This window comes from Chaetodon auriga, chromosome 12 (assembly GCF_051107435.1).
Source record: "Chaetodon auriga isolate fChaAug3 chromosome 12, fChaAug3.hap1, whole genome shotgun sequence".
NCBI lineage: Eukaryota > Metazoa > Chordata > Actinopteri > Chaetodontiformes > Chaetodontidae > Chaetodon > Chaetodon auriga.
This window is the reverse complement of record NC_135085.1, coordinates 16,198,543-16,222,691: the sequence shown is the minus strand read 5'-3', so window position 1 is coordinate 16,222,691 and position 24,149 is coordinate 16,198,543. Positions and strand designations below refer to the sequence as shown.

The 24,149-nt window shown below is 42.6% G+C and overlaps 1 protein-coding gene across 6 annotated transcripts in view; it reads left to right on the top strand.

Annotated features, from left to right (window-relative positions):
- The window catches only part of adgrl2b.1 (adhesion G protein-coupled receptor L2b, tandem duplicate 1), an 85,902-nt gene that overhangs the window by 5,218 nt on the left and 56,535 nt on the right, over positions 1 to 24,149 (top strand). For all 6 annotated transcript variants that reach the window (XM_076744315.1, XM_076744312.1, XM_076744314.1 and 3 more), the window contains exon 2: positions 14,562 to 14,766. In XM_076744315.1, coding sequence (XP_076600430.1) covers positions 14,691 to 14,766 — 76 coding nt within the window. In that variant the 5' untranslated portion in view covers positions 14,562 to 14,690. The remainder of the gene's footprint in view (positions 1 to 14,561; positions 14,767 to 24,149) is intronic.

Here is a 24,149-nt window from a genome sequence, read left to right as displayed (position 1 = left end):
TATGCTATTCATGAATCATATAAAAATGTAAATCAGTCGGCTGATGCGGTGTAACGCTGTTATTTCTCGTTCTGCTTCGGAAAGAAAGGAATTGTAACACTGATGTTTTGTTTTCCAAATAAGTCATCTGCGGGGCGTCTGCGCGCGAAAGACGGCTTGAATTCGTCTATTAAATGCTTTCACGTAAGCAGCAGAGGTGCGTTTGCTTCCTCAGAAACCAGCTTTTCGCTGCGTTGAAAGGATGAATTCAGTATTTTTGTAAGTTTCGCAGCACCTTCTCAAATGATCATAAAATCCTTGCACATTTAGTTTCTGACCAACGCTCGCATTATACTGCTGGCACTCTTTGTTGTCGTGGCTTTATGTATATGAAGAAAGCTTTTAATGCAGAGTTTCAGAGAGCCTTTTTCGTGTTGAGAAAGAGGCTCGCGATCACCTTTAGTCTGCCACCTCTTTGTCTGCCATGTCTAATGGCTATTTGATGCCTGCTTGGTGTCACTTGGTGTCTTGTGATGAAGCCAATGAGTTTTCAAGGTGAGGAGATATTGTCAAAGCCCTTGAATGTTCCCCGGGCTTTGATTGGCAGGCGTTGTCACAGAAGATGAGAAGCGGTGGGAGTCACACAGCAAAGAGAATCTATTACCTAGGATGGCAAGGCGTGCTTTCACAATGTGTCAGTGCAGTCAGCCATCTTGCTCTCTCTGTCTGTGGAATAGTCCCTCCTCTGCGCAACCAGGGAACAGCTTTCAAGTTTAATTTTGGTGGCTGCCATAAGTAATGTTGTTGATGGCTTTTTTTTTTTCTGGGGTTTCACACTATAATGAATTATCATTTAAAACCAAAAACATTTAAGCGTTCATCAGCAGCAGTGTGTAATCGGCTTTATGATTGCTGGCAGTCAGCATTAAGAAAAATAAAGAGGGCAAAGTATTGCAACGTAAATGACACCCTGCTATAAAAAAAAAAAAAAAAGAAGAAGAAGCAATGTAGAACTCAAAATTCAGCTGAGCCCTTGCTTGTTGAGTTTCTGATTTCCTCCATTTCAAAAGCCTCCTGTGAAACAGAGAGAGGCTGCAGGCTCTGAGATGCAGTGAGAGAAGGAACCTTGTTGATCAGCCAAGCAAATCAGATCTTGATATTTGAAGAGTGGAGTTGTGATTGCTAATCACTCCACTGCTGAGCTTTAATTAGGAGGCTCATAAGCATTATGCCATTTCTCAGCAGAGCATAGTCAAGCATCTGATCAACTTAAGAGAACAAATAATTCATTTTATTATTAGTTGTGGCTGCTAGAACAAGCACAGGCCCTTTTTGTGTGCTGTAGATGAATGAGTATTTTATTTTATGTACTTGCGCTGATTAAAAATATTGCAGCATGACTGTGTTTCATGTACATTACACACTTTCTTAAATCATAGCTTGACCTTATTAAGGGATAAAACAGACAGAACAGGGCACCGTGCATGGACACTTATCAGCAAAGAAAGCCTGAATCTAATCTAAGCTATTTTCTAGGAGATGGTGCTGTAATATGGACTGAGCTTACTTTCAGTGGGCAGGTTTTTCTGCTGTGCTCCGAAGACCTTTGTTAGGACATTTTAATTACAGCAGAGCTGGATGTAATTGATCTAGGCTTAGAGGGATTTCACTGTCAATGAGAATAAGCCTGGGCGTTAATACAGCCGAGCAAATGCTTCCACCTCTGTGCTGCAGTCGCACACACAGGGCCGGCAGAGGGGAGAGGAGTTGTGTCTCCTGGTTGACTTTGCCTTAATTCGGCGGGGCGTCTGTCTTTTATGTGTAATGGTTAAATCAGCCTCACAGGGCCGTCTGACACAGCGGCGCAGACGAGTCCTCCTCTGCCTCCACTTTAGCATGCATTGTTGCCACCTGGAGTGTCCTCTTACGGAGCACTTTCTGCATGGTTCCGTGTTGTCACCCACAATCTTTAAATTTTTATAAGGCTGTTAGATAATGCTTCCCGATGAGGGTGAATTATTGATGGTCTTGTTCGTATGAGTGGGACAGGGCAGGCTTTTAACTCTCTGAGCTACCGGGTCTCTTATCCTGTAACTAAGGGACACCGCACAAACACCCAAAGGAATGATGTACTGGAGGAGAGGGGGGGGAAAAAACGGAGGCAGGGGGCTGAAAATAAAATAAAAGAAGCATGCATCCTTTACACTACTGTTGGGCTAAGCCACAGCACAAGGGGAACTTGGCAGCAGAGAAAAGCATTGCATCTACAGAAGCCTTTCTGTGTTTTTGAAGCATTGAGGAGTGGTATGGCGGCTGTGTGTTTGTTGCTTATATTTGTTGGTTTATGTGGGATACACACAGCGCTCTGGGTCTGCTATTTTATTTTGTAGAGACAAATGTTTCAAGTTATCTACTTTTGTTAACACAGCGGGCTCAGACTGTGATGTGAAGCTGTTTTAAGTTACTTTTTTGGAGCTCGGGTGGACAATTAAACTCGGCAGCGAGGATTGTTTAGGTCAGTTTGAGTGAAAACACCATCCATTCACTGACTTGTGCTTGGGTTTTCTGCTTTTCTCCGTTTTTCGTCGCTCTGAGCTGAATATCTTTGGGGTTTGGACTGTTGGTCAAACAAATCAAGCAATAAGAGTTTGCATTGGGTTCTGGAAACTTGCGACTTTTTGTGTATTTTCTGGCGTTTTAAAGACTAAATGATCAACGGATGAATTGGTAATCAGATCTGTAGTTGCGGCCCTGGTAGAGAGAGTGAAATGGCCAGGTGGCGCAGAGCGTGCACAGTTCAAGTGGTTTTGTTGTGGAGGAAAATTGACTCTTTCTGCCTTTGTATTGTCATATCCTTGGTCCAAGGTAGCATAAACAGTATTTCTCAACATATCTTGGAGGACGAAACCACACAGCCAAGAGACTAATTTGTTTTTAAGAGGTGAAAAGGAGGTTTGAGCTGCTCCTTCGACCCTGAATGACAAACTGTGAAACGTGCTGCAAACATGGAGTGATTGCCTCAACATATGCACATAGCTGCTTTTCAGTAAATCAGTCCGCTGAATGTACACCAGTGCACCCTGACAGCTGTCCTGACTCTTATAGCACGCACTTTCATCATTGTTCCAATTCATTCTCTCTGCGCTCGTATGCTCCTCCAGTTTGCATCACAATGGAACGAGCAGAACAAACTCATGGAAATACTGGTAAACCGTATAATTTAGCAGGCTGAAATTCAGGCGTATTGTCCTTTAAGCTTCATTTCAGGGTCCATTTTAACACGTATTTGGAGATGTGCTGTGTTTCAGTGAAAGAGCGCTACACTTGTCCTGTGAATAGCCTTTTGCCAAAATCTCACAGATTTGCTGCATTTAAAACACACAGCTTGGCCGATGTTACACTCCAAGATTGGACCCCCTTTTTTTAACTGATCTAGTTGGTTAGATTTTATGTTGTGTAAATGTGTTGTATTTTTGTCCATTCTGACTTTTTAACACTCAGGTTGCAACTGCCCTAAAGAAAAGTATGTTTTCAGCTTCTTTCTTTTTTTGAACAGCAGGCATGAGTCTAACGGCGATGGAGGAAGAGACATTTTAGGCCCACCGGTAAACCTGCAGTGGGTCCATCTTTCAAAATGAAAATGAAGTGTTTCGCAGCTGAATCAGGGGTAGTAAATCTTAAATAATAACCCCGAGACTGTCAGGGCGAAGACAGGAAGAGAACATGAAAGTAATTATGTACAAAGGAACAAGAAAAACAAGACCAACCAGTTCCCATTTCCCACTGGAAACGCTGCAGATTGATGCCTGTTTGTTGGTTTCCAAAGGAACAGGCAGAGTGGGTGGACAAATTAATAGAAACCAATGCTGAGAATAAATTAGTCTGAATTGAAAACAAGCACAAAACCCGTCCAGGCATACAGCGCGTGGATGCATATTAAATCCATGGCTCATTTCCAACTCAATACAGCCAAATGGTAGAGCTGGGCAATATGGTTAACAGATATTAGCTTGATATTTTAAGCCTTGGTGAATTACTGCATCTCTACGAACAATTTTTTCCCAATTAGAGCAGTAATTCAGAATAATCTGCTTGTGATAAATGCTGATAGATTTGGACAGGCCAGTCTAAACAAACATGTTTTCATTCAAAGTTATAAAGCATTTTCAATCATGTTTTGACAAACAGAAAGGAAATTTAAAGTCAAAATAACCTGGTTCTGCATCCAAGCATGTCCCTCCAGGATCTTGGAGAGTTTTCCATGATTATGAACAGCCCGAAATACTTGAAGCAGAACATGGAGGACATCTATGAACTTAGTGTCATTTTCCTGCTTTCTCTCAAACATTCGTCGAATATTTTTAATGTCTCCTTATTTCCAAATGAGAGTACACACACTGACATTAGCTGCCACTGCTATCGTGTCATCAAGCATATCTTATTTTCTCTTTCACTCTTTCCTTAATGGAAATTCAACTAAATTATTGGTTGTGTGTCCGCTTCAAAAGAGGCTAATCACCACTTTTTAAACTGAAATGATGCAACTACCAGTTCCAAACAGAGATAGCCTGAATTGCAGATCAGACACGAAAGCTGAAAATAATTTAAGGTGGTATTGGGAGAAGTATACCAAAATGATGGCAGCATAGTGCTAGGTAGTGTTTAGTTTTTGACTATGGAACAGAAACTTTGCCTTAATAAAAGCCAAAACATGGCAACAGTTATAATTGAAGCAGCACATATTAAAAGTTTTATATTAATAGTGGATCAAATGACCATATTTAATGTGACAGGGGCAGCGTTTAGTGTCTTCCAGCTCATTGTTTTGGTTTTACCGGCCAAACTCCGCTCCAATCGCTCTCGTAGCATCATTTTTGGCAGGAGCAGGCAGCTCATTTCAGTGAAAAAGCTCTAAAAACCCACTCCACTTCCAACTCTGCAACAAATGCCATGCAAAGTTAGCTAGCTGGTGAACACAGTCTAACATGGACTGTCTGTGGAAACAGATATTTTCCCCCAGGAGCCGAAAACAGAGCTTTAAAGGAGAATGAATATTGGGTTAACATTCATCAGGTGGCAGAAACACGACTACAGACGCATGCTAATGTTAGTCTGTGTCTGCTGGATGTGTAGATAGGCTGCTGCTTCATAAGTTAACTTTATAAGGTGTTAAAATGCGGAATATGTTGTTTTTACAGCTATGGGATTAAATCTACAGAGGATTGGTACAAAAAAGTGGATGCTGCTAGGATAGATGGGAAACACAATAAAACTGTGAACTCAAAACATCTCTGTAGAACATCCTCAGCTAAATATCATCACCTTTACAAAGCAGGTATTGGTGATGCCCGTTTGAAAACACTTTCATCCGAGGCCAAATGTCACAGCTGGTTGCACAAGGCAACTGGAGTAGGAACCAAATACAAGCAGAGGAGGCAGCAGGATGATTCAGGTGGCAGAACCTTGAAAGCAAAAAAGACAGGAAAGCAACAAGCAAGGAGGAACTGTCCAGGTGAATGAGAATGTGCTGGTTTAACAGCTGAAGGACTGATGAGGGCAGCGAGGACAGGTGAGCGGAGAAGGTCAGGTACCTGCAGGCCTGAGGAGAGAAGAGGGAACGGCGGCATGTTCGGCAGCGACAGAGCGTTACTGCCACTGCCATCGAGAATAGCAGAGAACAAATTATTATGAAATCTCAATCAAGTGAAAGAGTACGCAAGTGTGGCTCCAACACCGCTTTGAGGAAACATGATTGAGTTGTGTCCCAGGTGGGCGGATGGGTGGGGCGGGTCAGGTGAAGGGCAAAGGGAGGACACCTGGTGGACAGGAAAAGAATGGCAGTGGTTTGAGGAAGTGGACATGTGACTGGAGGGAGAGAGAGGCTGAGTGTGACACCAAGAAACACACTTGCAGCTCATTACCGGGCACAATAAGCAAAAGACTGAGAGGCTGACAGTAAGTAGTAAGACGATGTTAAACGTTTCTTTCACGTTTTCCTGCTTTCTGATGGATTTACCTGCAGAAAAAGACAGAATGTGTCTGCTGTCGACCGTGGCTCTATAATAGCATTGGCAGCCATCTCGTGGGACTCATTAGGACTGACGATTACTTCACGGCATTGTGTAATGGCCAAGGTATATGAGGCAATTTTACAAGACTACAGTAGCTGCACCATGTTTTGCGGTGGTTTCATGAATTAAATCATATTCCTGGAATGGTTTCCCCTGTCACCAGATCTTAACATCATTTAACATCTAGGGAAACCCTGCCGAGCACAGCAAGGAGTCGATTTCCACCTCATTCAGACTTTACCTCTCCGAGAAACTTAGACATTTCAGACTTGGAGACACTGTAGTCCTTCATACCTTCTGTTAGGATCTTGATATGTACAGGTTAATTGGTTTTCACTCAATATAGCTTCTCCATATTGATCTTTATGCCTCAGTTTCTTTGTAGGTGTTCAGCATAATTGACTCTTCTTATATACTATTTCATATGTTTATCATGTATTGTGTGAGTGAAAAACATCATTATCATACACTGACTTCTTGGCTTTAAGTCTATTGTGGCATATTGTGATAGCGTTTTACAATAATGTGTTGTCCACATTCAGGATTCTAATCAAGTTTTAATTAAAAAGCCAGTGGTAGTGTGCCAAATACCGCAGTTCCACGAATGACCACTTGAGGCTGGCTCCCCAAAGCGAGGCTTCATTGCACCTGCCTCAGCTCCACCCATACTCACTCATTTTTTGGATTAGTCGGTAGTTTGGCGAAGTCAGGAACTATCAAGATAGTGATGGCTGGAGCCACTGTCGCTGAGCTTCACAATGGCTCCTCAGAAGCCAGTGGGTGGCATCATGGAGACTAAATCCACGTTTTATACAGTCTATGGTGTAAACGTACCATGACTCCTTTGGAAGATGTTTACTGAGGTAATAAATCAAGTGAGGATCAGGACTGTTTTCTCATATGGTGACATACGATCAGACTTCTTTCGTAATAAATCCTAACTTTGTGAAGGTTATTAGTTTTTTTTTGAAAAAGAGCTCATTTCAAATTAGTGGTCTTTTTAGTTGTTGCTGAAGTGTGAATGTGTTTTTCTCTTAGAAAAACATTCTGACATTGATTTCAGCCCGAGTGTAAAGTGATTTGTGCCTTTGTGACTGACGGGTGTGTTTTATAAAATTCTGTATGATCACTGTGCCTCTGGGTGCACATTACAGCCCTGAATTCAGGAAAATTAATGCATGTCAGTCACTAAAGACACCGAATGAATAGAGACCACACAAACCGTCCACAGTTGGAATGCGGCCCATGTGCTGACCATGCATACGTAATGCAAAGCAGACAGGATTTTGGACAAAATGTGCTTCAAGTCTCACAAAACTTTCAACTTTCTAATGAATCCATTACAGGAAGGTGATGAAACCAGGAGGATGGATGGATCATTGTATGTGAAGTGAGCCATTGTGGCATAGCATTAAATTGTTTCCAGTTGAAAGAAGCCATATAACTTTAAATAGCTTCTAAAATCAGGATGAAAATGCATTGAGCATGAAATGTAAATCTGGACGTCAGGAAACACATAGCAGCTTGTTTGAGTGATGAAAAATGTCTGGTTAGCAGTTTACATTCTTCTGATAAGAATGAAGTCTCACAGACGGAGACATAACAGCTGTGTGAGACACTTGTACTGCTGGCATTTCTGAGTTAGTTGTCGTAGGTGTTACACGTGTTTTATCTCAACTTGAGTGGGAACAACCTTTTGACACTTCAGAAATGTTCTTATTTGTGTTCAGTCACGATTGACTGAATTGAGCCGGTGAGAATTGACTTGATGACAGTGCTGATGTAATCTAGGACACGATTTCCAATAAAATAAATAAAATCAGAGTTTTCTTGAGCCCAGTGTGACATCCCCAAAAGTCTGTATTTTTTTTAAGCAACAGTCCCTAATCTAAAGATATTCACTTTAATATATTGTAAGACAAGAAAAAAATCAGCAAATTCTTGATTTTCAGTATTGAAATCAGTCATTTTTTGCCATTTTCATGTCAAAAATCAGTTAGTTTGATCTCTAGCAACAAAAAACTAAATGTGGTTTTCCGTGGCGTTAAGCTGGAATTCACATTTTATATTTCATTAGACGCCTTTATTTTGGAGAGCTCAATAACCAATTTCATAATAACATGTTAGCTGCCAGATGTATAAAAATGTATAAATGCAGGAAACAGCACCTCAGACTTCATGTGTGCCCCCACCTCTCTCCAAATCTACACCCCCGCATACGATTCCAAATTTATTTTTCAGTTAAAGCGCCAACTACTTGCTCCTCTCAAGGATTAATAGTGTTTGCATATATTTCCTCGGAAAAAGTAACTGCTCTTCGCTTTTGGCAACAAAAATGCCACTTTGTCATTGTACCACTTTGTCATAAACCCCATTTGGATGGGATTAGATTTAGGGGGGGGGGGGTGGGTGGGGCTGTAATGGAAAATGGAGCATGTCTGTAAATTTCAGTCCCGTCAAATCTTGCCATGTCAGTAACTTGTGCAGATTTCAGCGGTCAGCCAAATCTGGGACCTCCCGGGGCCTGGCAGGAATAAAAACCGTAGTCCCATCCGAAATGACAACCCTGAGATCGTTGGCAAATAATGTGTCATTCCCTTTTGGGGAGTGAAGCGCTCTGTACGCTCGTCTCGCTCTGACCCCGAACCGAGATCACTGGATGCTCCAGATGCAGCGTTTCTTCTCCTTTGCTGCTTTGTCATTGTTTAAACAAGTTGCTGTCAGTTGCGGAAATTATGTTTGATCATTGTTGTACATTTCTGGTGCGATGGCAGCACATGAATGGAGCTCTGTAACGGCGGAGACTGATTGCACAGACTTCTCCTCCCCCTGCATGTTGTTCGTTAACATCACAGATGTTCTGTATTAGCATTTACTTCACGTACATTTCGCTGAAAACTAATCCAGTCTGAATGGGGCTACAGTGTGTAAAAATTCAACGTTGTGTCAATGTATTTCCCCCCAGAAGGTGTGAACATCAACACATCACCTCCCGGAAATGTGTTGAAGGAGTGAATGAATCTGTGTGTATGTGTGTGTGTGTGTGTGTGTGGCTCATGTTTAGGTGAGGGGTGATGTTGCCAGGCCAGTCATGGTTTCCGTTGTAAAAATGTGTTTTTAGCATTGCAGCGAGCTGGAGGTGAGCAGTGTGTGTGTGGGTGTGTTTGTGTGGATGAAGAGCAGGCAGGGGAGTGCTAGAATTATGCGTGGAGGAGGTGAGAAGTGAGGCTGTCAGAACATTTGTGAAGGGACTGATTGAAAAGGAGAAACCTCTCTTTTCCATGTCAGCGTCGAGCTGCTCCCTGCTCCTCTCCGGTGACCCCACTGCTTAACCAACTGCTCTGAGGTCAGCCTATTCATTTCAATGGCAAGCAGGAGTGACCGCTGAGATCGAAGCAACTTCAGGCTGAAGATTGATGAATGGAACAGACGTTTCACTTCACACATTTTCAAATATGTAGTTGCGCAGCAGATATGGTCTCAATAAGCCGAAGTAACCTTTGCAAAATATTCAGGGAATCTGAAAATGTGAGCGTACCGCCATAAAATCTCTCTGCAGCAGCAACTGGTTTAGGCCAAAGTATGAAAAGATAACCATTAACAAAGTAATATTTCAAAGTTTGCTATAGTTTAATAATCATTTAAGTCTTTTTTAAAGCAGAAATAGCAACTCACCAGTTCCAGCTTCCTAAATTTCTGGTTTTGTTCATCTTTAATGGCATTCTGCACAATTTTTTTGTACCCTTTTTGTAAGTGCCTGCACCTCCACAGCCCCTTTTTGAAAACTGCACACCACCCTCTCTTCATTTTGCTTGACACTAACCTGGTTGTTCAGTCTGGGTCTTCTTTGTTCTCTTCACTTTACTAAGCTTCTTTGCTCGCCCCTCTCTGTTTCGCCATGTCCATCTGCCCGCTGGCGCTCTATCTTATCTACTGCCTCAATCATTTGGCCAAGAGCCGCTGAACACACCAACTGTTGTGCTCTCTCAATAAAATAGTGAAGCATTGCACCTTTCAGGGGTTTTCTGTTCTGGCTTTTGGTGCTTTTTTTTTTGCTTCAGATGTCTCCTTTTAATCTAGAGCAAATCATCCCTGAAACAGAACATGACATAAGAGCTTCAGTTTTGCATGTTTAAATGTTACAGGAAGCCATTGTGACACAGGCCTAAACAGACAATGTAAGAAGTTCTGTCATCAATCATCATAAAGACAACTGTTGACACGTAAATTATTTATAGACACTGAACCAAGCTGGAATTATGATGGAAGAAGTAGCCCGCACTGGCTCCCAGGAGCTCGGAATAAAGAGGCTGGTTTGGGATATTTTATTGCTCTCGAGTTAAAGTTAAAACTACTCTTAAACCTTGTAAAGACTTTTCTCATATTATCACACACACAGTTTCCTGAAGTCCAAATTTAAATGTATGAATTGCACTCAGTGTGCTTGCACAGAAGAAAAGGACGAAGAAGAAGACAGACGTTTTATCAAACTAGAGAACTAAGAAAACCAGAAAATTATCACATTAGAGAAGCTTCTGGAATTTTTGGGTCTTTTCCTTAAAAAAAAACCAAACAAACAAACTCAGAATGATTAATCATTAATCATTCATCAGTCGTTTATCTTGATAGTTTTTTGATCGATTAGTCGAGTTAGCTTTACATCTCTGCTTTCATCAAAAAAGCATAAAAAGGATGTTTTGGATATTGTGTTGCTCTTTATATGTTCAGATTGCTTGTTTTGTCCAATTGACAGTCCAAAACCACAAATATTGAGTTTCCGGTGAAAAAATAGACGATGAAAACCGGCAGATTTTTGCATATTTTAAGCTTTCTGTTGGCAACAAGCGATTTCAGCTGAAGACACCTTTGAGAAGTCTTTTTTGTTTCAGTGTGTGCTGCTGCAAGCCACAGTTAACAACCTGTTTATCCTAATAGTATAATCTTATCAGCTCTGTGTTGAGAAAACACTCTCTCGGTGTCGGCCCATCTCTGCGCCTGGCAGTTGATGGCACGTTCTCTCCATCACTGGTGGAGCCAAGGAAATGACATCATGTCCCTGCAGGGGTTGAAAGCGCAGCCCTGACAGGACTGTCATGACAAAAGAGCTCCTTGGGAACATCAGGGTGCACCGAAGACAGGGGAAAAAAAAGTGTCTGGAGGCTGTGTTTTCTTAGTTCCTGTAGTTCCCGTCTCCCACTTCTAGCCCATCAACCATTTTCTGATGTTTGAAATTCCCCTCTCACATGTGTGTCTTTTTTTGTCCTGAATGTAGGGCATGGGGGCGGGGCAGAAAGTTCTCCAAATTAGTAGTTATTCAAAGAGTGGAAGACGGATCATTGTGTTGGCAAGATGCAGTTCAACAGAGCCACATCTCTATTTCACTTGTAGGTTTCCAGCTTACACTTGGACTTGTGCATTAGTTTTGTTGCGGCCTTACTTGATATGTATGTATGCGCTCTTTATCTGTCTCTTCTCGCCGTCGACAATTGAAAATAAATTAACATTCCTGGGCTTTATTTTTGTCTTCCCTAAGCCTGTGGAGAAAACTTGGAGGCTCACCCAGGAGGTCAGGCCATACTCACAGGCTGTCAATCCTCTGCAGTGACCCCACCGCCCCCTCCTTTCTCCCCCTTCCATTCTTCTCCTCCTCTGCTCTCCCTCTCCCATCCATTTAGTCCCTCCTGGCTTAGAAACTCAAACTGCCCCCCCCCCCTTCCTCTCTCACTCTCTCTTTCATTGGACGCCTCTCCAGCTTGAGTGAGGCAGACACAAGCTTTGTCAAAGGAGACTCGCATTCATTCAGCCGGCTGTTGCACACAGCCTTGTGTTTCATGTTAAGACATGTGGGCTGTCTCCTTCTATCCATTTATTTTAATTATATTTTAATTGCTTGCCGTCCTCTTTTAAATGCTTGCTTATTATTTCTATCAGGCTGATGTGAAAAATTGGCTGTGGACTGTGATTTCCTCCATTATCTTAACTGATGATAGATTTCTCTCCTTGGGTTTCCACTGTGTATGTATAGGAGACAAAAGAAAAACAGATGTCCTGAATGTTTGCATATCATTTTTCATTTGATGGGTGGATTTTTTTTTGTCTCGTTTCCAGAAAGATATACTGTTAATAGAGAGAGAAAACCCAGGGGAATGTATGTACTTGTGATTTTTTAGGAAGAGGAGCTCAAGGCACAGATGAGAATGAATAACTTTTATTTAGCCAGTGGTCTTCTGGTGTGTGTTGCATGCTTGAGCCCATTAGATTTAGTGTAGGTGGTGACAGTTAGTCATAACTGTGTACCTTTTTTTAAATGTCTGCCTCAGTGGAACATGATGATCATTATGCCGAAATCGCTGGCCGAGAAACAAGTAACCTCAATTCCCAGGCTTTGGGGGGTGGGAGTTGGGGGGATATTGGTGTAGATAATTCCTCTGCACAATCTCTGAGGGGTTAACGATGCCTCGCTTACCTCTTAAAAATCATTTTCTGCTTGAGAACATCTTAGCCCCCCACAACCATCATCCTCGCCGTCCCCTGATGTGAAATTATGATACGTCTGTCAGCGCTTGTGTAAAGCATCTTAATGTTAATCGCCTAATCCCTTTATCTCAAGTCCGGACCGATTCAGGGCAGAAATCCCACCATACAAAACAGTGTTTTTAGGAAGATGAGCATGGCTATGTCCTCCACCAGCTTAAGGGAGAAAGGAGACATGTTACTCAGCGGGGCGACGGCTGATCGGGAGAAAGGACCCCGGGGTGGCGAGGGCAAGTCTGCATCCACGAGGCCTGGCAGGCTCTCGCCCCCTGGTGTCTGGAGGGGCTGAGTGGCTCAGCGGGCCCAGCAGGCCAGAAGGGCAGGGGGATGTCCCCCCCAACAGTTTCCAATCTCCTCCTGTCAGCCACGATTATGGTTGCCCCATGGCCCCAGGCCTCATATTTGCAGAAGATAAATGGCTGAGGAAGGAGTCACGTGCGTCTCTGGAGATTTGGTGTTCTGCCCAATATTGAACTGGTGGCAGTCTTGTTAGAAGACTTGAGAGCATGAGCAGCCTCAGTGGACTGGTGGTGTGAGAATTCCCGTGCAGGAGAGCTTGTACCCTCCATTTCGCTCTTATCTGATCTGGTTGGGCGCCACTGGCAGATAAACAACTGGAAGACAAATACAACTGCAATCCCTATAAAAATCAGCCAAGTTTAAATGATAAATTATAACTTTGCCGCATGTGTGTCTCCTTGGCTCAGACCATGCTGCACAACTGCTCGGTTAGAGTGACCTCAAATGAAAATAAACACTCTCTCAGTCTGCGTCGGGCGAGGTGCTGATCCAGTGGGGCTTTTTTTCAGCTATTATCCCCCTGACAAAGCATTGGTCATGTAGAGAATGATTCTAATAGTGACTTAAATTATTAGTCAGTGTGCTAATGTGAAGGCTTCCCATGTTTTGTGGGTTTTCATGTTGCCAAAAATATCCAAGCGCATTAGCGAGGCCCAGAGAGCGATCAGAGCTGACTGCTCTGCTGCTCAAATTTAGGTTCATTATAAAGTAATCAGGGTGGGTGACGGGTGGCTGTGGAGGAGCAGCATTCAGGCGGGGAACGGGAAACATTCGTTCTCCTCTGCATGGCGACGGCTACCAAGTGACCAGTGCTGTTTACGATGTTGACACGTGTGTGTGTGTGTGTGTGTGTGTGTGTGCACATTGGGGAAATATTAGATGGCACCCTCGTAGGAATGAACAAGATACAATACTGCAATGTGTGCATGCGCTCGTGTGGATGCCGTCTCTGCATGTGCGTCCACGTCGACAGGAGTGTGCACGTCCATGGTTAATATGTGTGTGCAGGCATGCATGTGTGAGTGTGTGTGTGGCATTTCACATATGACACAACACATCCCTTCTTGGTGTTTGACTTTGGTAAGCAGCTTATCTGTCTGGTGTGTTCGTCTGTCTCAGGCTCTAACCTTTTGCTGCTTTTGCAGACAAAGGGCTGTTTTTGCCACCCCTTGATAAGGAAGGCGACAAAAGTAACTCACAAAGCAACTGTGTCTCTAATGGCGTCCTGTGTGAACGTGTTGCCGGAGTGACAAGCTCTCTCCCGTGGGGATCTGGGAGTAAATGGGGAAGGTGGAACAGGGAAGAGTGGGAGAATGAGGCAGTGTAAACATCCAGTCGTAACACGCTGTATGAGTGTGCAGCGCCAGGATCTGCTTTGTTTTCATGTCGGTGCCCTCATAAACATTTGAGAACAAAGTTTTAATGCAAGTATTTCTGTGGAACTTCTGAAAAAATGCTTTTGTTTATTCAATCCAGCAGCAGCCAGGAGTGTTGCTTCATGGTGCTCAGATTTGTGTTTGACTACATTTCATAAGCAGCTTACACACAATGTCTTTTATTGCAATGCACACATGCGTAGCGCCCAGACAAAAAGATGACACCCGGGGCTGTGATTAGGCCGTTGATGACCGTCCATTTTCCTCCATCCTTACGCTCTCTCTTCTCCCTTACTTCCAGATGAGAAGATGACTGGCGACGCCTCTCTGAGAACTACTGATCGTTGACATCCCTCCAGCTTTCCGCGCTCCCACCGCAACGCACTGAACCGCTGTTACTGGCTCCTGGATTGTTTGCATACAACACATAATGGCCTCTGCACTGTGGAGGTGTCCGCTGTTTCGCTGCCTCTTGCTCCTTCTCTTTTGCTTTCACTCTTCAGAAGGTGAGTTACCATGGAGTTATGTGGCAGAGAGTAGTGTTAATGTGATTCTGGTCAATCTTTCAAGAAACCGCTTATTATTCAGCTTATGAATGTGTCGAATTTATTAGCAGACATTCTTCAGTGTGTACTAATAGTTTCTCTTCAGTGGTTTTACCCTTGGAGTCTGAAAACGGTATTTCGAGCACTCTGAACTCATTGAAAATTCCTGGCAGCCCATGGACACTTTACATGACACATTTCTTCACAGTACAAAGCTTGCGCGTTGTGTCAGAGACCTTCCCCTACAGGTTCGTAGCCGCACCTTTTTCTGCACAATGAGCTTCATAACAGATTGAGCGTACTTTCAGGCACAGGAGCTGCAGAGAATAGGTGCGTTTTTGTTTATTTGAGCCTAAATCACATCGCTCTGTGCAGCCAGTACACCTGCAACCATCAAAAGCAGGCGGCTCGAGCCAGTGCCAGACTCAGGAACTGGGAAAGAATGTTTCAGTGTTTTTAATTGTCTGCAATGACATCCCAGGGCTCTTTTTTACTTCCTTCCCTCACTTTTGATTAGTACATTTGGCTGTAATTACAAGTATTGTCACAAAACACACCCGTCTGTTACATGCCCGTCAAAACCACTGATGCTGGTATGTCTGCTTAATGATGATCATTACATTTTTTTCCCTCTGTCAGTCCCATTGTACCAGGAAATAAAGTAACCCAAAATCACATGCTTGCGTGCCAAGCATTGATTACAGATAGACGTTGAAGCACATTATTTTGGGGGCTTCCTTTTCAATTTGGATTTTGCCTTTTTTGTCCCTCTCTCGCTTGCTGTTTTGTTCTGCGATAGATTTCTCCTCCAGTTTTATTTTAGGTCTAGCTGTGGTGCACAATTTGTTAACAAAGCCAGATTGCTATGGAGCAGGCTATCCCAGCAGTCTGTCAAGCGTTTTTATTTTGTAGATTAGCAATTTTAGATAATATGGAAGACTCTTACTGAGGTATTTGAAGACTAGCCCTCTGATTTGGCCCGGCTTTCAAACTGAGTTGAATAGTCCTGTTGAATTTCTTAAAGAGCAATACTGCTTTGGTATGCAGAAAGTCCAGGTTTTGGGTTTCAGTTGATGTGAGGGCTCTCAGGCCTAAGAATGCATATTTTCCCATCCATCAATAAAGGAATGTGTGTGTGTGTGTGTGTGTGTGTGTGTGTGTGTGTGTGTTTGCATGTGGATCCCACTGAAAACAATATGTGATTCTATCCACATGCCGCTCACCTTCAGCCAGCATCCCCACGCTTATGATCTACGTTTCTATCTAGTCGCTGCATCGAAACCTCTTCTCGATAATTTCCTCCTGCCCCTCACCAGGACAGAGCATATTCAGGTTATTGTTTTCACCCAAAACATTCCTCATGCTTTGAAATGCTCATGATATAGCTGAAGAGCTCGGTTGGGCTTTATCAATTTGTGCAAAGTCAAATGAAATTTCACGCTCCCAGCGAAGATCTAGCAAATCCATGTAATTGAGCATAGATTATTCAGCTAATCCTGAAAGTAACTATAATCAATATTTTTATAGAAACATTGTATTAAATGGCGATATGAAAGGGGCTGCTAGGAGCGATGAACCTGCAGAGAATCGTGACCTGGATCTGCAGCTCCTTGGCTCGACGGAGCTTTATGGAGAATCTCAGCTCCTTGTTCGGCTGTCCGACCTCAGCTTTACTGGTTGGCTCTCACAGCTCTCAGGACGTCGTTTCAGGCTGCAGCAGTTTTCAGCAAATAGCTCTAAAGACCCACTTTTCACTCCCTGCTCAGCACCAAACAGCAGACAGACACAATTAAAGACCACTGCTGGTGAACAGAGTGGAGCGGCTATGGCAGATATTTCCCTCAGGAGTTGGTAGAGACCAAAAGCAGAGCTAAAAGAGAGAGATTATTGGACTGGCATTCGCCTGGTTGCCAGAAATTGATAATGTTTCTCCATAACTGCTGGATGTGTAAATAAGCAGCTGTTTGCTAAGTTCGCCATAACAATTTAAGAGGTGATGATTTGTCAGGGTTGTTCACAACATGTTTCTGCTTGTTCCATTACTCTCCAATACTCTCGCTTGCAACAAAAGTCGAAAATGATCATTTTCTTGTTTTTCTTTTGATGCGTTTCTTTTGGATATTTCCTTTTCAGGTTTATTTTAGCAATTGTATATAACATACAGAACAGTGAAAATACCCCCTCCCCTCATTGAATGGAGTGAAACACAAGGAGACACTGCACTAACACAGTGTTATATCCTTCAGAGAAGCCGTCTGACTTTCTAGCTAAGCAGAAATGATCACATCCCCACGGTGGTGTCAGTGAAGCACCCATATACTCCAAATAAGGCTGTAAGATTTTCAGAAAGGTTTTATATCCTTTCCCAAGACTATACGTGATCTTTTTAAGGGGAATACAACTCTTCATTTCCAAAAAATCATCCATCAGTGAAGAGAGGGGAATCAGATTTCCCAGTGTCACGACTATCGTTTAAAGCAATTTCCTTAAATTTAATTTGGGAATTACCTGAAAATCTGATGAGTGTCTGTCAGCTAAGCCTCAGATCTCATGCTTCATTTTCATGTGAATTTGAAGACAGTCAGGGAATGGTGGACCCCACCACTAATGATGAAATCTAACGTACAGAGCTATAATCAAAGAATGTAAATATATTGAATGGATATTGTAAAAAATATGGCAACCATAAATAGTATAAAGTTTGGTTATATGAAAATCTTAAGGATTTTCATACAGTGGCATGGCACACTGACACTTCTATGTATATTTCCTCTTCTCATTATTTGTACTCCATTTCTTCCACATCCCTGTGCCATTATATAACAGATCTATAAAATGACGCTACTGCTAGAGAAAACTAGGTCATGCAGGTATCAGATTTGTTTTAGATGTTTTAGACCTCCCAGTCTACAGATATGAAAGAACACGAGCAGATTCAAAGGGAGCGGCCACAAAGGTGGGGCAAGTGCACAGACACATATCTGCTGTGAGTGAATGAGAGCTGTTATCTGAGTCTTTAAAGTAAAGAAAGCCAGATTTAGGGGGGGATTATGTCGCGCAGTCAGTGTCAACACTTCTAGTTGGCTGTTGTGTTTAAATGCCAAAAGGAGAGCAAGCACCTCGGCCTTCATATCTGAATATTGCACAAAAGGGAAATGTAAAAGATTAAGTGGGTTGTGTTTGATAGCTGTCATATCTGCAGAGGGAGGGGATCAGAGTAAAGAGGCAGTGTGTTTTTTTTCAGGTCTAGAGTGAGAGGCATTAAATGCAGATTTTTTTTGAATAATTAAAACAGTAGATGCAAGAAATGCAGATGAGGGAAATGCAGTTAGAAGCAAAAGATTCCTAAAAATATTCTCTGCTCTGTTAGCCTGGACCTGCTCTGGATAACACACCGTTCAAGGGAGATTTTTTTATTTTGATTGTCAAATATTCCTCGGTTGAATGTACCAGCATGCTTGTGTTTCTCCCCCAAAAGGTTGCAAAGGTTAACAATACGTCTTAGCACAACGTTTGTCTCAAGCAGTGCCATACATTGTGTTGATGGAAGACCCTCCCTCGTGCCACACTGGTATTTCCAGTCCTGGGGTTGACTGAATGGGGAAACCATTGTGCTCTAACTCCTCTCTGGCCCCGGGCCATACATATCCAGTCTGTCATCCATTGATATGCTTGGCTTGCCATTTTATAATTCATATTGAATGCTGCGGGTCCATGGCAGGGCGATCATGAATTATCAGCTAAACCATGGGAGATTCACAGATGACTGGTCAATCTGTGTGGTGAGAACAAGCACAGAGGAAGAAAAAAAAAAAACGGATACAACGGGTTTGCATGGAAATTCTGCCCAACTGGAAGTATTTCAAGAAATAAGGCAGGGGTTCATCATCTGGAGTGAATGGACTTTCTTTCAGATTGGGAGCCATATGGAGACAGATAAATCATCACATTTGTTATTTTTTTCTACTTTATCTTTAATACAGTTTTGTCAGCACTTTGCCACAGTCCCTGGAGTATGCAGCTTTTCAGTGTCTGCACCGAGCAGCAGGCATATTTCTGTATACCATTGCGTAACAATATGCTGTTTTAATAATAACCGAGGACCTGGAAAGTTTTGAATCATAAGAGAACATGAAATTGAAATGAGCCAGAGTCATATGAATCTCCTGGATCAGTATTTCACTCAGAGGAAATGAAATACAATATCACCCTTGATGGGGTCATCCTAGATTTATTGCAACAGCGATTTCCTGAGTGCGTTTTTGGTGAAGCAAAAGCAGCAAGAAATGTCTCTATCCAGTGTACGAATGTGAGCGCAAACCTTTTTTCTGCCTTTAGGAGAGAGCCTTGTGCTCCTTTGTGTGCTTAGACGAGATTGTAAAAGTCGCTCTTTAATGGCCAGTTGATGAACAAACACTTAATTTAATGGGCAAGGAGCTACAGTTTTCTGACAGTTTGATTCCATTTGTTAAGCATGCTTTACATCTCACTCGCTCAGCAGCATCTTGGAGCTGTTCAGTTCACACCCCTTATGGTAACAAGTTGTATAAACATTGGACCAGATGCCCACCTCACTCTTTCCTTTCTTAAATGCTGTCCGCACTTGTTTTTTTTCTCCTCCGGGCAGCCTAATTCAAATAATAGATGAGTCCGGCTTACAACCACAAAGTAGTTTGCCTCATAATCTAAACTTTCGGATTTGCTCGGTGTGAGTCGCTGCATCACAGGAGGGTTCAGCTGTCATAACAAAGTAATGCATTTAATCTTGAGAGGAAGCAGAAGGGTTTCAAATAAAAGTCTACGCTATAGAAAGCTGTAGAGTTTTTCCTTTCTTTGTGTGTAGGGAAGGTGTTTGCCAACACTATAAATCAGGTTTGGAAGAGAAACAAAAAGTATTTACAGAGGCAACAAGAACCTGTCGGATTTTAGTGTGGTTCAGTGTTCACTGAATACTTTTGAATAGCTTGGAGGCATGTCAGAACTAATTTCATTTGAACAAAAAGCACAAGAGCTAAACAAACATGCAAAAACAAAAGCAAGCATGTTACATTTAACGCCAAAGGGACATTGTACTAAAGCAATCAAAGCAGATTGTTGCTCTGACTGAATTCCCGCGGCAGAGAATTCTCTTTTTTACCACAGCCACTCCAGCTGTTTTGTAGTCACATACATTTTAAGCGTTAATTTGTTAAAGAGAGCTTAATTTGGAGACACATCATGTGTGTAAAAGAACATGAAGGCCATTTGAACAAAGAGCCCCGCTCTCGTAGTCACAGAGAAGCAGAGCCAGGCTACAATTATTTTAACTCTGTGTGAAAATTGTTAAAAAATGATGCATTTGTCTCTACCTGTCCTCCACGATCCGTATCAGAAATGTCATAACAGCTCAGGTCTCGTGTTTTTGTTAGTGCTGGTTATGATTTGCAGAGTAAATGGCGGTGCTGACAGTGAGGAAAGGATGACAATCAATAAACGAAATTATGATGGATTCTGTAAATGTGCTTTTGTGTGCTTTCTTTGACTCAAGTGTGTGTTTTAGTGTGCACACAAATTATCTGACGTGTCGGTTCTTATGACAGAGAAAAACATGCAGAGAGGGACTGATGTGTAAATATAACATGAAACTGGTTCCACTTTGGTTCTCCTACCAGTGGTTTCTTGCTCATTTCACTCACTTTTGCATGGCTTAAGGGCATATGTGATTCGAATCAGTGTAATAATGTGTGTTGGATCTCTCTCTCTCTCTCTCTCTCTGTCTGCCTGCTAGCTCTCACTACAGGCCATGAATGCAGCTCTGTTGCATTCACTGTATTAGTAATCTCCTCAGGCTGAGAGGCTGTGCCATAGAGCATGACCACACATTTTTTGTCCAGGAATTAAATGTCACCTCAGGGTGGGTCACCTGCAAACAAAAGGCCACCAGCCGATTTGCAGGTATAAACAGTCTAAGATAAGGAAGCCCTCTCCTGCCGTGCAGGAAATTGAATAAGTACGCGGCAAGAAAAAAGCCAGAGAAACAGCACAGCACAAAGGACGTTTTTGTTTGCCTTATGCTATCGGTATTGACCCCCTCTTGTAGCGTATATCCCCATTGAGTGTGCGAGGCACAATGGTCTCATCGAAGATGAGGGGCAGGAAACTGTCTGTCATCAAGATCTCCCCATCTGCGCGTCTCTTATCAGCGCTCCTGTTTTCTGCTCACATTGACCGGAATGCTGGTGGAAGGGAATGGGGCAAGGTCATCACGCTCAAGCCAATCAAAGTGGTCAGTGTTCCAGAGATAGCAGGGGGCTACTGCCAAGGAATGTGCCTGGATGTTTTATTTTCTCTGACTTTCCTGGTAAATCTCGTAGACTCCAAACAGAGCTATATAAAAGCCCACAAAGGCTTCCCCTGTTGTGCAGCATGCATGCGCAGTGTGCTAGCAATATCTTTGTATGCATGGGAGACTCTCAACAGACTGTTACAATCTGCAAAGCGAAGGTCACATGCTCTGCGTAGGCTTATTTTTGGTAGCCTTGCTACCTTGACTACTGTAGACTGTAGAAGGGATATAGCTATGAAGCTCATGCTAACTGCTCTTGAAAAATATGTAAAAACACAGCCAAGTTTGCTAATCAGCCTGCCACAGCTCTTCAGTCTTTCACCTGTGTTTAGTTTGGGGCAATTTGGGCAAACGGTGCACTGGATTGAAACAATGCAAAACATGTCAATGTATGATGACTGCAACTGAAACAAACTTTTTTAGCAAGCCAACCCCCTCCAAAATCAGTCATATCCATTATGAACATTCATGCAAACGTACCATGTAATCAGATTAAAAAACAAACAAAAAACCCCCCCACACATTTAAAGATCCCTTCAAAATCAGTGACTTCCCAGTTTCAGCCATACAGTTCTACTGTCACAGATTTCTTAAATTGTTGCCCAACAAAACATTTCGACCAGCTTTGTTCAGAATGTCTGGCATTGGGGTTACAGCTCACAGCCATTGCAGTAAATAAACAACAACTGTCGTTTTTCGATAATCTGTTCCTTCTTGTGTCTCTTGTAACCTGTTTTCAATAAAAACCCAGAAAACAAATTCATGAAACCCAAAGCCAGTGTTGTCCATTATCTGACACTGCAGGTGCTTGCACAACCAACTGTAGTCAGCTGGCAGTAAACATGCTAACACATTAGCTTGATAGTGTTAATCCTAGCACGGCTCTTTACCCTCACCTTGCGGACTGTCGCAATCCAAGTCTGAGACTCCTGTGTATGCATATATCGACTCAATTTTCCTGAAACTGGATGCAATTGCAAACACGGAGTGGAAGCACAAAGGGGTCTGACCAGGGACGTGCACACACATTTTGAGGGGCTGTTGCTCTGGCCTGAAAAAAATATGCCCAACCCTGGTGTCTAGGTTTTAGCCAGCTAGGTAGCTAGCTAGCTAAGATTGGTTAATGTCATAGCATAACATAAAGCAATATTGCCCGACTTGGTGCTAAGTTAACAAGCTGTGCATTGTTGTGCATCCCATTGGTTATATCATTCGACATTAATCCATTCCACAACTTCCACTGGATGCTGCAGTTTCACATTACAGGGAGCATGACATTGCTTTGCTTTTTTTTTTGTCTTTTTTTTTTAATGTCTCTGTGCACCCCACCTCTGTGTCCCACAGTAGCATGCCTATCGAAGTTTTGATGACATGGCAATTTGGTTAACTTTAGCAGTTATGGACTTGTATTTGTGGAGCCACAACAGCAAAAATAAACCATTTTTTTCCTCCAGAGGGGCAGTTCAGCCACAGAAGGCAAAGGCTGTTGCTTAGGCAACTTTATCATAGCCTTGTAAACGTCCTTGGATCTGACCAACCAAATTTTGTCCAGAATTATATGCAATCTGGAAAACATTGTTAGTGGGAGCTGAGGATGTGTCCTCAAGACATTCCAGATAAGAATCATCTATTAATCCAAGCCAGCACAGGTTCTTTCTTAATTGCATTAAAAATTGCATTTTAATGTGCCTTAAAATGTGCACTAGATTGAAAACGTATGTCAAAATGAAAGAGGCAAAAAAAACCCCCATACATGAAAGGTTTTTTTTCTTTTTTGCGTGCACCAACTACAGCCACAAAAATTTCTTGTATGCTGTTGTTGTATCTTGGATTGAATACAGAAACATAATTTCATGCCAAAAAGAATAGCAAAATTGCACTACACCACCTCATCTGCATAAGTACAACCTCAGCTACATCACTCCATCCACTTGGGCACAAGTGGGTTTGTTAAGAGACACGAAAACACCAAAATGGACTTGTGCCCAGTGAAAGTGATAGCGTCACTGCGTTAAAGGCTACTGCAGGCTCTGCGTCTGCATGAAGATAAAACCTGTGTCTCTTATCAGAATTATCTTTTCATTATCGTCTCAAGGCCCCGATCTCTGTTCCTAGTCATCCTTGTAGTCTCTGGTTCATTATTCGTGTAATTCGTGTTCCAGTCTCAGCCTCTCTTGACACCCTGTCTATGACGTACCGAGTAAGCCTCCTGGGCTCGGCTCTGTGCAGACAGGGGCTGGGTGGAGGGGGGTGGCGCCTTTGTTAGGGGAGGGTGAAATGGGGAGACTCTGCCACAGCAAACAGCAACAGAGACACAAGCATGTGATGGAGACAAACCCACATCCCCCTCTTCGTCTTTTCCCCACTTCATCCTTCGTTTTTTTCCTCTCCATCCCCACCCCGAGGGAGGCACCTGACTTATTCTGAGACGTCTTGTTGAGCGGAAAATCCAGCTGAGGTTTAAGTGCAGGGGTAAAATATGGGCTTTGAGGGAAGTTAAGCATCACTCAGGGTAGATCAAACCTGTGAAACTATACCCCTGCTGCACTTGGGAGTGTTTCTTTAACTCACCTCTTTCTGTGTGTTTCATCAACTCCTCTGCAAAAAAGAGATGCAACAATATGTTAGATATTGAACTAGCAATGAACTAATTCTGTCAAAATGGCACTCTCCTGGGAGCATATAGGTTTTTTCATCTTCCAAGTCGAACATTTTTTTTCTTTCAAATGTTTAGCCTCTGTGACAGTTTTTTGTATCTTTATGAAAGGGTTGTTTTCTCATTAGACCATACAAGGTGTCGAATTATACTTTGCTTTAATCCGAGTGATGCGTCTATGGAACGAACTAAAGAAGACATTACATCTGGTAATGTCTCTGCAACTGAATTGCACTTGTCACTTGTCAGCGTGACTTATATTAAGCACTGACCCTCTTTGCATTTAGAGGATTATATGTATTACTAATGTAATGATGCTCCTCTCTTTCCTTGCTGGTTTCCTTTGATGTGCGCCCACAGGGT